At 42.2% G+C, this 12084-nt stretch overlaps 1 protein-coding gene across 2 annotated transcripts in view; it reads right to left on the reverse strand.

Moving 5' to 3' along the window:
- Positions 1 to 12084, reverse strand: part of NAF1 (nuclear assembly factor 1 ribonucleoprotein) — a 55785-nt gene that overhangs the window by 38741 nt on the left and 4960 nt on the right. The window contains exon 3 of one of the 2 annotated variants that reach the window (XM_039542718.1): positions 2449 to 2542. In XM_039542718.1, coding sequence (XP_039398652.1) covers positions 2449 to 2542 — 94 coding nt within the window. Of the gene's footprint in view, positions 1 to 2448; positions 2546 to 12084 lie in introns of both variants that reach the window. The other variant, XM_039542717.1, reaches the window with a different exon arrangement.

A 12084-nucleotide genomic window follows, 5' to 3' on the forward strand; every position in this document is an offset into this window, starting at 1 on the left:
TAGTCAATTTCAGGCTTGTTTAAAATGAGTTTCAATTCCTGGTTCTCAAAGGTGATAGGCTTGTGAAACAATTAGGTCTGAAATATTTTTAAAGGAATAATGTGCTCCCACAAATAAGCTTTAAGTTAGTTTTTTAAACAAGATTTCATAGAAACATTTATTTTAATGTCATGTGCTACAGAAGTACGATTTCACAAGATCTACATTTGGGATCTATGTGGACCTGAAATATCCCTTTAATATATACTGCCTGTATCGATGCTTTTGTCCACTATACTTCACAATCCCACCTGGGCTCACCCTGCAACCAGCGCAAAACATGAAACACTTCCGCATTTTAGTCATGCTCTATCCCAAGGATCGGCAACCTTTCAGAAGTGGTGTGTTGAGTCTTCATTTATTCACTCTAATTTAAGGTTTCGTGTGCCACTAATACATTTTTAACATTTTTAGAAGGTCTCTTTCTATAAGTCTATAATATATATATAAACTATTGTTGTATGTAAAGTAAATAAGGGTTTAAAAATGTTTAAGAAGCTTCATTTAAAATTAAATTAAAATGCAGAGCCCCCCGGACTGGTGGCCAGGATCCGGGCAGTGTGAGTGCCACTGAAAATCAGCTCAAGTGCCGCCTTCGGCATGCATGCCATAGGTTGCCTATCCTTGCTCTATCCTATGGCTGCTGGCACTTGCAACCAATACCTGAGTCAAGGTGCCAGGAACAACATAAGTAAAAAATGTGAAAAGGATGAACAAATGCATAGTGCAAGCACTGTGGGAGAAAAAGTGGTTTCTCTATTACCATATACTGAAGGAGAGAGGAGAAAGCATTCTGGCCTGCATTGCTATAAGACGTTGAAGGCTTTCCTTCATCATCCTATATACCTTCTAAGGGTATGTCTTTAGTACCAACTACTTCGCTTTAACGTGGCTGTGTAGTTGCAGCACCAGTGCTGGGAGAGCTTTACCAGCACTGTTAAAAAACTCGCCCCCACAAGGGGAGTAGCTCCCAGCGCTAGTGCACTGTCTACACTGCCACTTTACAGTGCTGAAACTTGCATTGCTCAGGGGAGTGGTTTTTTATATCCCCAAGCGAGAAAGTTTCAGCGCTGTAAAGTGGCAATGCAGACAAGGTCTAAGACAATTTAAATATAACATGTGGGACTAAAAAATTTTCTGAAGGTTTTTTAAATGTTTACAGGAAGATTAAATGTTTACATCCCAAATATTTCTGTAATTAAGATATTTAAATAACTTCTTCCAAATCATAGAGAAAAAGTTCTCATTTTAAACCTTTCACAAAAAACACAGCCACTTGACACCTCATTTCTTTGTCTATTGCTGTAATCGTGCTGTGTTCACTTGGTCAACCTCCTTTGGCTTCCCAATTAAGTGTTCACATTTGGTCACTGAGGGTATGTCGGGGTTCTCAAACTAGGGGTTGGGACCTCTCAGGAGGTCATGAGGTTATTATGTGAGGGGTCGCGAGCTGTCAGCATCCACCCCAAGCCCCGCTTTGCCTCCAGCATTAATAATGATGGTGTTAAATATATTTAAAAGTGTTTTTAATTTATAAGGGAGGTCGCACTCAGAGGCTTGCTATGTGAAAGGGGTCACCAGTACAAAAGTTTGAGAATCACTGGTATGTCTACACAGCAAAGAAAAACCTGCTGTTTTGTTGCTGTGTAGACTTCCAGGCTCAGGCTGGCGCGCAGGCTCTGGGACCCTCCCACCCTGCAGGACTTTTCTTTTGCTGGGTAGACATACAATGAGAAACTCAGGGTCTCGTCCAGATTCTCCATTCATATATGCAGATTCTATTCAGCTCTTGATGGCACTTTCACACTAACTCAGACAATGACTTAACCATCCAATAGCCACAGAGGGGCATTCAGCACAAGTAATTCTACCAATTCTCAATTACTGAGGAACAATCTCCACTCATTGATATATTTTGCTTTCCACAATCAAATCTCTGTACAACTTCTCATGAGTGATGTACCCGAATACTTGGATGCTAATATCAAAACTCTATTCTTAAATTTATTCACCTAAATTTGGATTATTGCTGATTATGTACTCTATGTATTATATGACTTTTAAAAACAAACTCTGTATTTGTGGATAATCTAAGCACTATACCCAGACATATAGACACTCTTTTCTTAACCTGTGTATTACATAATTTTTTAACATTAGCTTTAATACAATTTTTATCTGTTCAGTAGAACAGTTTGCATTCAATGCCCTACCTTCTTTTCCCTTACATTCTGCAAGAGCATGAAGTCAAAGGAAATGGAGGACTGCCTTATCCTTCAATTCTAGTACACCAATATGTAGCTTCTTTTCCAAGTGCTTCCAATTATCATGAATATATATATATATATACACACATATATAAAAATATAGTTCTCTTATTTTGTTTAAATGAAAATACATCTTGCTTACCTAACTGCTCAATAATGCTTGAAACTGTCCCAAAGGGCTTCAGCTCAACATCCTCAGGCAGAATTATTGTCAAATCTTCAACAGGAGGTGGTCCCTGCTAATATAAAAGTAATTAATTTTCAAAATATAATACTTTGTGGTTAGACATTCCTCAATGGCTAGCAGAGTATGATTTTAAACATTTGACTTTTGCAGTTCAAGAAAAAAAATATGGCTAAATTCTAGTAATACATTCATTCTAATAAATGGAATAGAAACAAAGTTGTTAAAGAGAGTTGAAAATTACATCTGGGGAATGTTATTTTACTGATTTTTTAAATACTTCCATGCCACAGCACTGCTGCATGTATATCCATTACATCTAACAGAGGGGTAGCCGTGTTAGTCTGGATCTGTAAAAGTAGCAAAGAATCCTGTGGCATCTTATAGACTAACAGACGTATTGGAGCATGAGCTTTCGTGGGTGAATACCCACTTCATCGGATGCATGTGACATAAGGTGCCACAGGACTCTTTGCTGCTTTTACATTACATCTAAGTCAGTTTTACTCAAAGAAGATTAACTTGAACAGTTGAGAGAAATTTAGTTTTAAACTTCACTTTCTGACATGAACTTTTAGATGATTATATAATCACACCCATGTACAACACTGGAAAATATTTCTGTAGCAGCAGACAAAAATGGTATTAAATGTAGCACAGCAGAGATTAAATATGTGATATAAAAGCATGGAGAAGAGCGTATCAAACCTAAAAATTATTGAATTATATAGGATACTAGTACTGCAATAAATTAGTAAGCCTTTAGTAAGAAGACGTCTGAGATGTTGTCTAGCACACAATAAAACAGCCTACGAGAACATTTTAAAAATATTTTTTAGGGCCCCCCCACAGAGATACATATGTATACAGGGGCGGCTCTAGGCACCAGCAAAACAAGCAGGTGCTTGAGGCAGCAAATTACCAGGGGCGGCATAATGCTGGGGCCCCAGCTTCGACCTGAGGCAGCATCCTGGGCTGGATCCTGACCACCCGTTGCTCTGACCGGGTGCCACCGGGGCTGTGCAGTGGGGCAGGGGAAGCCGGCTCAGTGGAGAGTGTGTCCCCGAGGGCAGCGGCCACCCCCACTCAGGCGGGAGCCAGTAGGACAGCTCTGCCCCTGCCGCGGAGCGCAGGGGGTGGCGGCGGAATATGGCGGCTGGGTGGGACGCTCCTCCAGCACCAGCGGCAGGCTTCTCCTCGGTTTGTCCCCACCACCGCCTCCTCCCCGCTGCGCCACCTCCTGCCCGGGGAAGGGAGGGGAGCGGCAGCCCGGGCTGAGCCGAACTCATGCCAGGGCCGAGGCGAGGATGACCAGGGCTGAGATCCAGCAGCAGCCCCAACCCCCGGCGGCAGGAGCAGCGAGAGACGAGTCCTCGGGCCAGATCTGCAGCAAGGTAAGAGCCAGGCCGGGCAGGACGGTACCCGGGACACCCGGGGAGCTTCTACCTGCTGGAGCCCCAGAGGCTGCCGCATCCCTCTCCAGCACCGCACAGCGCTCTGGTGCCTGGAGTGTCCTCCTGCGAACGACCGGGCAGAGAGGGGCAGCATCCATCCAGCCAGCCCAGTGCCTCTTCCTTGGCCAAAGCCCAACCGTGGAACTCTCTCCATTGCATGCCTCTCAGGCTCCCAGCTGTGCGGCCTCAGTGCTAGGAAAACTCCAGGCAGGGCTGGCTCTAGTGTGCGTCCCAGCGACTAGCACCTTACCTACGGCCAAGTACAGTGGTGCGATAGGAGCGTGACGTGAAAAATATTGTGTCACATCGTGTGACACGGTCACTCAATGGGAACGTGTGTAAATGTGTTAACGATTACTTGTGTGTACTGTGCCGCCCTACTGGCGCCATTCATGCCAATTTCCTTGTCGCGTTGGTGCCAGTGGTTATAGGGCTAAAATGCCAGGACAAAAATGAAAATGACTTTCCGGTGCTGCCTACATGTGTAAAATGTGTAAAAGCCACACACTAAAAAAGGGGGAGGGGAGGCAAATTTTTTTTTGCTTGGGGTGGCAAAAAAACCTAGAGCTGGCCCTGTATGTATATTACGTGTACTGCTTTGTACCTATCTAAAGTTATATCTATACTGCGGTCCACAGATATGCAGCATATGTAGACATACCCAGCACAGTCTTGATCTAGCTAGATCAAAGCTAGCTTGAGTAACAATAACCATGAAGCTATAGCAGCACAGGAAGCAGCCACTGAATTACGTATCCATGGGGTCCTTTATGGGCAGAGCTACCCTATCCAGCCACCAGTCTGCGATCACACCTCCTGAATGCAGCATAAGCATGCCCTAAGTTTCACGGTGTGTAACAAAAAGTTGAAAGATCCATCACAGTACAGCAATCACCACTACCCTCCAAACTTTTCTCTAAAACTATTAGCATACAAAACTTTAAAATATTCAGTATTAATTATCCTCATCATCCCATTTTATTGTATTGCATTGATAGTGTCAGGAAGACACCATGTGTAACTTCTTCCTATATTCCTTTAAGTTTGATATAGACCTCTTCTCTTACGGTGTTAAGATAATTTACACGTTAGTTCACTCATCCTTGAATCCAATGTATTCTGGATTCTCTTGGGTAGATTCCACAGATACTCAACAGACCTCAAAGTACTAGCTTAATTTTTGTTATTTTTGCTCTCCACAATCAGGAAACACCAGAGTATTAAAAACCAGATATTAGTGAAGACTCCTTTATCCAGTTTCCTAGGATGGACTTGTACACTAAGATAAACAATTTTGATATCATACCTCCCCAACCCAACCAGAAATGGGCCTAAATCTACAATTTTTGTGCCACATTTCATACATAAAGCAGCTACAGGAGCAATCTTACAGCAGCACTGCTGAGACACTGTAAGCTCGCTAGTGTAGACATGGCCTCGGTCTCTCTGTCAGGGCCTCCCTCCAGACAGCTTCTGAATATCCACTCATTTCTTCCCTATGTCAATATCTTTAAGGCAGTTTTCCAGGCTTTTATTTTGGGGGGGGGGGGTGAGCTTCCCTTCAGAGATTCATGTCTCATGCACCCCTCTCCCCGTTTCCCTCCAAAAAAATATTTTTTTGCAGGGAGCCAGAGATGGGTGCCAGGGGAGAGCCTACTGGAGATGGGCAGGTGCTCACCATATGGTAGCTGAGGAGGCCTTCTGCTCCCTGCAGTGGTCAGGCAGCTTCAGCAGCCAGGACCCAGCTTCCTATCTGTCTCACTCCCCACTGCGGAGGGGAAACAAACAGGGTAGTGCTGAAGGGCTGGGGTCAGGAGAGGAGCAGAAGGCTGCATCCCATGAGTACTGGCTCCTCTTCTAGACACAGCCCCCATCCTGACCCTTCAGCACAATCCCATCCACCTCTCCAGCAGAGGCACTGTCCAGCAAGGGAAGTAGGTGTCCTGATGCCACCCTCAGAAGGGGGCTCTGTCTGCCAGGAGAGTCAGTACTCCCGGGGTACAATCTTCAATTACTTGCTCAGAGTCCCCACCAGCCTCCTGCAGTGAGGATGCAATACGGGCAGGAAGCCTAGCCCCAGCACCCAAGACCACCTATTCAAAGCTCCCTCCTTCAGCTCAGGCCTATCAAGTCATCATGCCATCCTCATAACCTTGGTGAATCACCCATAGGTGTACATACCTCCCAGTTTGAAAACCTCTGCTTTAAGGTATCTATATTCTCTTTGATCCTAGGCTCAGGCCTGGTAAGAGTGAACCTTGCCAGCCTGACTGGAGCTAGGCAGGAGCATTCCCCACTTCATAGCCCCCCCCGCCCCCCCAATGTCCCACTAATGAGCCTCGTGTGTCATTATTTCATTTTCCTGTTTGTTTCCCCCACAAAAAACCTCCTTCAATTTAACTCCTTGCAGTCAGGCAGGATAATATCAAACAGGTAAACTGAGGTGCATATATTTATAGGAGATTACACACAACTCCCTTATTCTCCACACCATGTATAGCCTATCATCTTAGATGTGCTGCCACCACTGGTAGACACTTTGTAAATACTGTATATGAGAATAGTAGAGAAACCAAAGGGAAGGACCTGTACTGCTAGTGATCTACTCCCAGAAGGAAGCAAAAATACTTGCAATGTGAAACCCTCATAACAATGTGGTACACACCCTGTAAACAGAACCCTGAACCAATTTTGGGTGGATAGGGAAGGAATTATGGATGCTTCTGATGGAGCTGAGCTTTCTCAGATCTAAGATGGGTCAGAGTCCTCCATCGGAAACCAGAAAGTGTATGGAATAGAATCCCTTTTGAACATTCTATATAGTTCCTATTTCCAAGAGCAAACTAAATTCTGTTCTTAGCTTTCCAAGAGTCTCTGAACAGGGATGGAAGGGATAGTGTAAAACCATAAGAAATAACTCCTTTGTATTATTTCTAGGATCCAAAGGGGGGAAAGAGGAGAAGAAAGGAGAAAGAGCCCCAACAAATTAAGATTGGTTTGCAGCTCGAGCCTCACATCAAGCCTGAAATCTAAGGCCTGATGCAGAAGACAAAGAAGTGGTTTGTCTGCCCTTTCGATGGGACTTGAAGCTATCTCCTCTCCGCTGCTGTTAAGCAGGAGGTTGCTGGTGCTGGTATCGATCAGGGCGGATAAAAATCAATGATTTAAAAAAAAAAGTTTATTTAAATTGTATTTTTTGATAAAATGCTTTTTGAGGAAAAACCTATTTAAAGATAGTTTTAATTAAGATACATTATAGCTCAAAGATATCTCATCATGGAATAGGGATTATAAATTCTAATTCTATAGTATGAGACAATATATTCATGTAATATTTAAGAAAAGTTTTGTAAATGAGTTCCAATAGTTCATGGAATAGGGATCCAATGTTATGGGGTTCCACTGGCTTCTGTATAGATTAACCTAAATAATCTTTCTATCTACCCAATGGGACTCAGTGCTCAGTCTAGACAGTGGTCCCCAACCTTTTTGTGGCCAGTAGCACATTCATGTTTTCAGAAGAGTGTGGTGGGCGCCAACAATTTTTCAAGGCTTATTTTGTATTTGTACATTAAATAATATGAATAACATCATATTTAATATACATAATATATGAATCCATAAGATAAAAAGGGTAATTTTACACGTAAAAGGTATTAAATTATTCAGCAATTACTCTTTCACCTTACCATGTGAATTTGCTCTTTTTTATCTACCTGTAAGAAAAATTAAGGCGTTTTTACAAAATAAATATCAAACAGTTTTCATCTTATTTATTTTAAAAAAGTAAAACATTGTTGAACTGCTGGTCCAAATATATTTATTATTCTTACTTTAACATAGAATGAAGCCTGCAGCCTCGGAGCTCTCTGTCCCCGTCAGGCGCAGTGCCGCGGCTTCTCTCCGGCTTAAGCCACGGCCCCACGCCTGCCAGGGACCGAGAACACCAGCCCCGGAGTTCTGCGGCCCCATCAGGGAAGCTGCGCCCCACGCCTGCCGGGGACAAAACACCAGCGCCCGCAGCCTGCAGCCCTAGAGAAGCTGGAAAGAAGCCGCAGCCCTGCACATGCCAGGGACAGAGAACACCAGCGCCCGCAAGCTTCAAGCCCCAGAGTACTCTGTCCCCAGCAGGTGCGGGGCCGCGGTTTCTCTCCCCTGCTGGGCACTAGGCGGGCCCCGCACCTGCCGGGGAAAGAGAACACCGGCACCTGCAGCCCGCAGCCCCGGAGTTCTCTGTCCCCAGCAGATGCAGGGCCGTGGCTTCTCTCCAGCTTAAGCTGCAGCCCTGCACCTGTCAGGGTCCAAGAACACCGGCGCCCGCAGCATGCAGCCCCGGAGTTCTTGGTCCCCGGCAGTCGCGGAGCTGCAGCTTCTCTCCCCTGCTGGGCACTAGGCGGGCACACAAATGCCCCGGCAGGCGCCGTGGTGCCCGCAGGCACTGCATTGGGGACCACTGGTCTAGAAGATACCATCGGAGATGCTTAGTTTTGCAGTTCTCAAACTGTGGATGTCTCCCCACAGAGGTAACATGCTTGTTAACAGGAAAAATGAGAGAAACAACAGACCTCAACCCTACTGTCCCTCAGCAAATTTGTGTACACAGAGTCAATCCCTTACCTCTCTCTAAAAGTGCAAAGTTTCAAAAAGTTTAATGAATAGAAGATTGATGGAGGTGGAATAGATCTGGACAGGGAGAAGAAGGCTGGAGATAAATGTGAGAAGTGAGGGACATATGCTTGTTTTGTTAAAATATTATATGTTTGCTGTTGAAGAAAAAAAATCCAGAATACTTAACGTTGTTGTTTTAGTTAAATAAAACAATTTAAATGTCTGGTGAGGTTCTCCTCCTAATACAGCATGGCAAGAAAATCCTCCAAATATAGTGGAGTCATTACAAGCATCTTTGTGCAATTCTTACCAGCACTAAGTCTTGACCTACAAAAGAAATGAACAAGAATTCTCGTACTGGGCTCAAACTGCGAAGTGAAATCCTTGGATGCTCATCTATATTGAAATGTTGAATTATCTAAAATTCATGTTAAAAAGAAAATGCTTGTGGGATGAAAACCCTGTTTGTATAGAGATACTAATACGGCTCTGCTCTCATATAAAAGTCCTCATTTGGTTTCACAGCCTTGCCAAGCTTGTGGTTGACTATATTATAGTGAGTAACACATCCTTAATGTTTCAAAGTTGCTCATGGGTCTTCAGTGCTAAATAGTGTAGTAAATGGTAAATTTAACCACAACAGGCAAGTAAGTATCAGCTTACAAAATAACACTCAGAAGGTACATCAGGAATATTACAGAACCAGACAGACCACTGCTATAGCTACAGAGCCTGTCATTGTTTGACTCAATCACTCAATTTCCTTGCTTTTATGGCGTGAAGTCCTAAACACAAAAAAACCTGCCAAAAGTAGAGAACACTAAAGCTAGTCCTCAGTCCTTAAAGTATTGTGATATGTATCACTGTGCCCTAGGCAAGCACACTATCTTCTATACACACAAGATGAGCTGGTAACAATAGGACAAGGACAGGGCAACAGGCTTAAAAATTCTTTTAAAATGCTTTTTCCGTGTTTAAGTTTGTGCAGAATTTATATATATTTAATTGGCACGAATTTAGGGGAGTCCAACACAATACACAAAAGAACATCAATAAAACCCACAGTATTATAGGATCTGCCATATTAGATCCTATTCCAAACCTATCTAGCCCAATACCCCGTCTCTGACAATGGCCAGCACCAGCTGTTTCAAAGGAAGATGCAAAAGCCATACATAGTAGGAAGGTATGGTACAATCTGCCCCAGTGAAGATCTCCTCCTAATCCTTAATAATTTGAAGTTGGCTTAAGCTCTAAAGCATGAGCTATTTATTCCTTCCAAGGTACTTTGTTTGAATTAAATATTACAACTCTGAATATCCAATATTCATATTGCCATCCAATCCCTCCAAACCGTATAAATTCTTGCCCTCAGTGACACACTGCAGTACTGAGTTCTACAGTCTAAATATGCATCAAGTGAAAAAGCATTTCCCTTTTTCAGTATTCAATTTGCCACCTTTCAATTTCACCACCCATTCCCTCATTCTTGTGTTGAGAATGGGAAAACAGAAGCTCTTGATCTACCATCTCTAAATGCTTCATTTTTTTACATACTTCTATCATGTCCCTTATTTGCCTCTTTTCTAAAATAGAGGATCCTGACAAGTTCAATCATTTTCATTGCCCTTTTCTGAACACCCTCTAATTCAGTAGTATTCTTTATGAGATAAGTTGACTATTACTGCACATAGCATTATAGATGAAGGCATATCGTCAATTTATATAATGGCATTAAACTATTTTATAATCCTTTTATTCTTACTTCACATAAAGTAGATTATGGCTAATTACCCATCCTCATGTTATCAGAAAGAAGCCAGTTTTAAATATCTTAATTAGAATTTAGTTCTTATCTTGAAATAGGGAGTAATAATTACAGAACTATTTAATGAGTTTGTACCATTTATGAAACTCAGGAGCAAAGAAAGGAACAATTAGATTCACATTAAGATGTTTCATCTGCAGTACTTAGAACAGAATTGTAATTGCAAGCACACAACAAAATATAAAAATCCATAACAAGTTTTGTTACCCACCAGACAATTCTCATTAATATGAAGTGAAAAGCGGGATGGGTCAGCATAATCTTTGAATTCTTTGGGAGTTTAAGAAGAGACAAGACATTTGGGAGGGCCAAAACTTACTTTTCCAAGGTTTGATAAGCTGTACAAACATTTTAAAATAATTTGTGAAACTGGCAGAATACATTCAAGTTTTACGAGTCTCACATTTGAAAGAAAGATTGAATTTAAAAAAAAAAAACAGGGAAATCTGCATGACACAAAGGATGAAGAAAACCACTAACAAATACTTCCTGATTAGTGACAAATTGCTTTAGAGAGCCTACTAATGGACCTAATGCAACTATGAACAGAAAATATACACACACACACACTTTGTACATTAAGTGGATGTTTTCAGAGAACTATCCACAATGACTCCAAGATCTTTCTTGAGTGCTAAACAGCTAATTTAAGCCACATCCTTTTGTATGTACAGTTGGAATTGTTTTTCCAGTGTACATTACTTTGCACTTGTCAACACTGAATTTTATCTGCCATTTTCTTGCCTAGTCAGCCACTTTAGTGAGATCTCTTTGTAACTCTTCACAGTCAGCTTTGAACTTAACTATCTTGAATAAATTGGTGTGGTCCACAAACTTTGCCACCTCACTATTTACCCCTTTTTCCAGACCACTTATCAGTATGTTGAATAGCACAGGTCCCAGTACAGATTCTTGGGGGACTGCACTATTTACCTCTCTCCATTCTGAAATTGATCATTTATTCCTACCCTTTGTTTCCTACATTTTAACCAGTTATTGATCCACAAGAGGAACTTCCCTCTTATCCTATGACTGCTTACACTGCTTAAGAACCTTTGGTAAAGGACCTTGTCAAAGGCTTTCTGAAAGTCCAAGTACACTAAGTCCACTGGATCACCCTTGTCCATGTTTGTTGACCCCCTCAAATAATTCTAATACATTGGTGAGGCATAACTTTGATTTACATTTCCCCAACATATTGTATTCATCTATGTCTCTGATAATTTTGGGGTTTTTTTACTATAGTTTCAAGCAACTTGACCGGTACTGAAGTTAGTCTTGCCAGCCTATAATTGCCAGGATCACCTCTGGAGCCTTTTTAAATCCACATTACATTAGCTATCCTCCAGTCATCTGGTACAGAGGCTGATTTAAGTGATAGGTTACTACAATAAGTAGTTCTGCATTTTCATACGAGTTCCTTCAGAACCCTTGTGTGAATACCATCTGGTCCTGGTGACTTGTTATGGTTTATTAATTTGTTCCAAAACCTCCTCTCCTGACACCACAATCTGTGACAGTTCCTCAAATCTGTCACTAAAAGAGAATGGCTCAGGTATAGTAATCTCCCTCACATCATCTACAGCAAAGACAGATGCAAAGAATTAATTTAGCTTCTCTACAACAGCCTTGCCTTTCATGAGTGTTCATTTAACACTTTGATTGTCCAGTGGCCCTACTGAATGTTTAGCAGGCTTCCTGATT

This window comes from Mauremys reevesii, linkage group 5, assembly GCF_016161935.1.
Source record: "Mauremys reevesii isolate NIE-2019 linkage group 5, ASM1616193v1, whole genome shotgun sequence".
NCBI classification, from domain to species: Eukaryota; Metazoa; Chordata; order Testudines; family Geoemydidae; genus Mauremys; species Mauremys reevesii.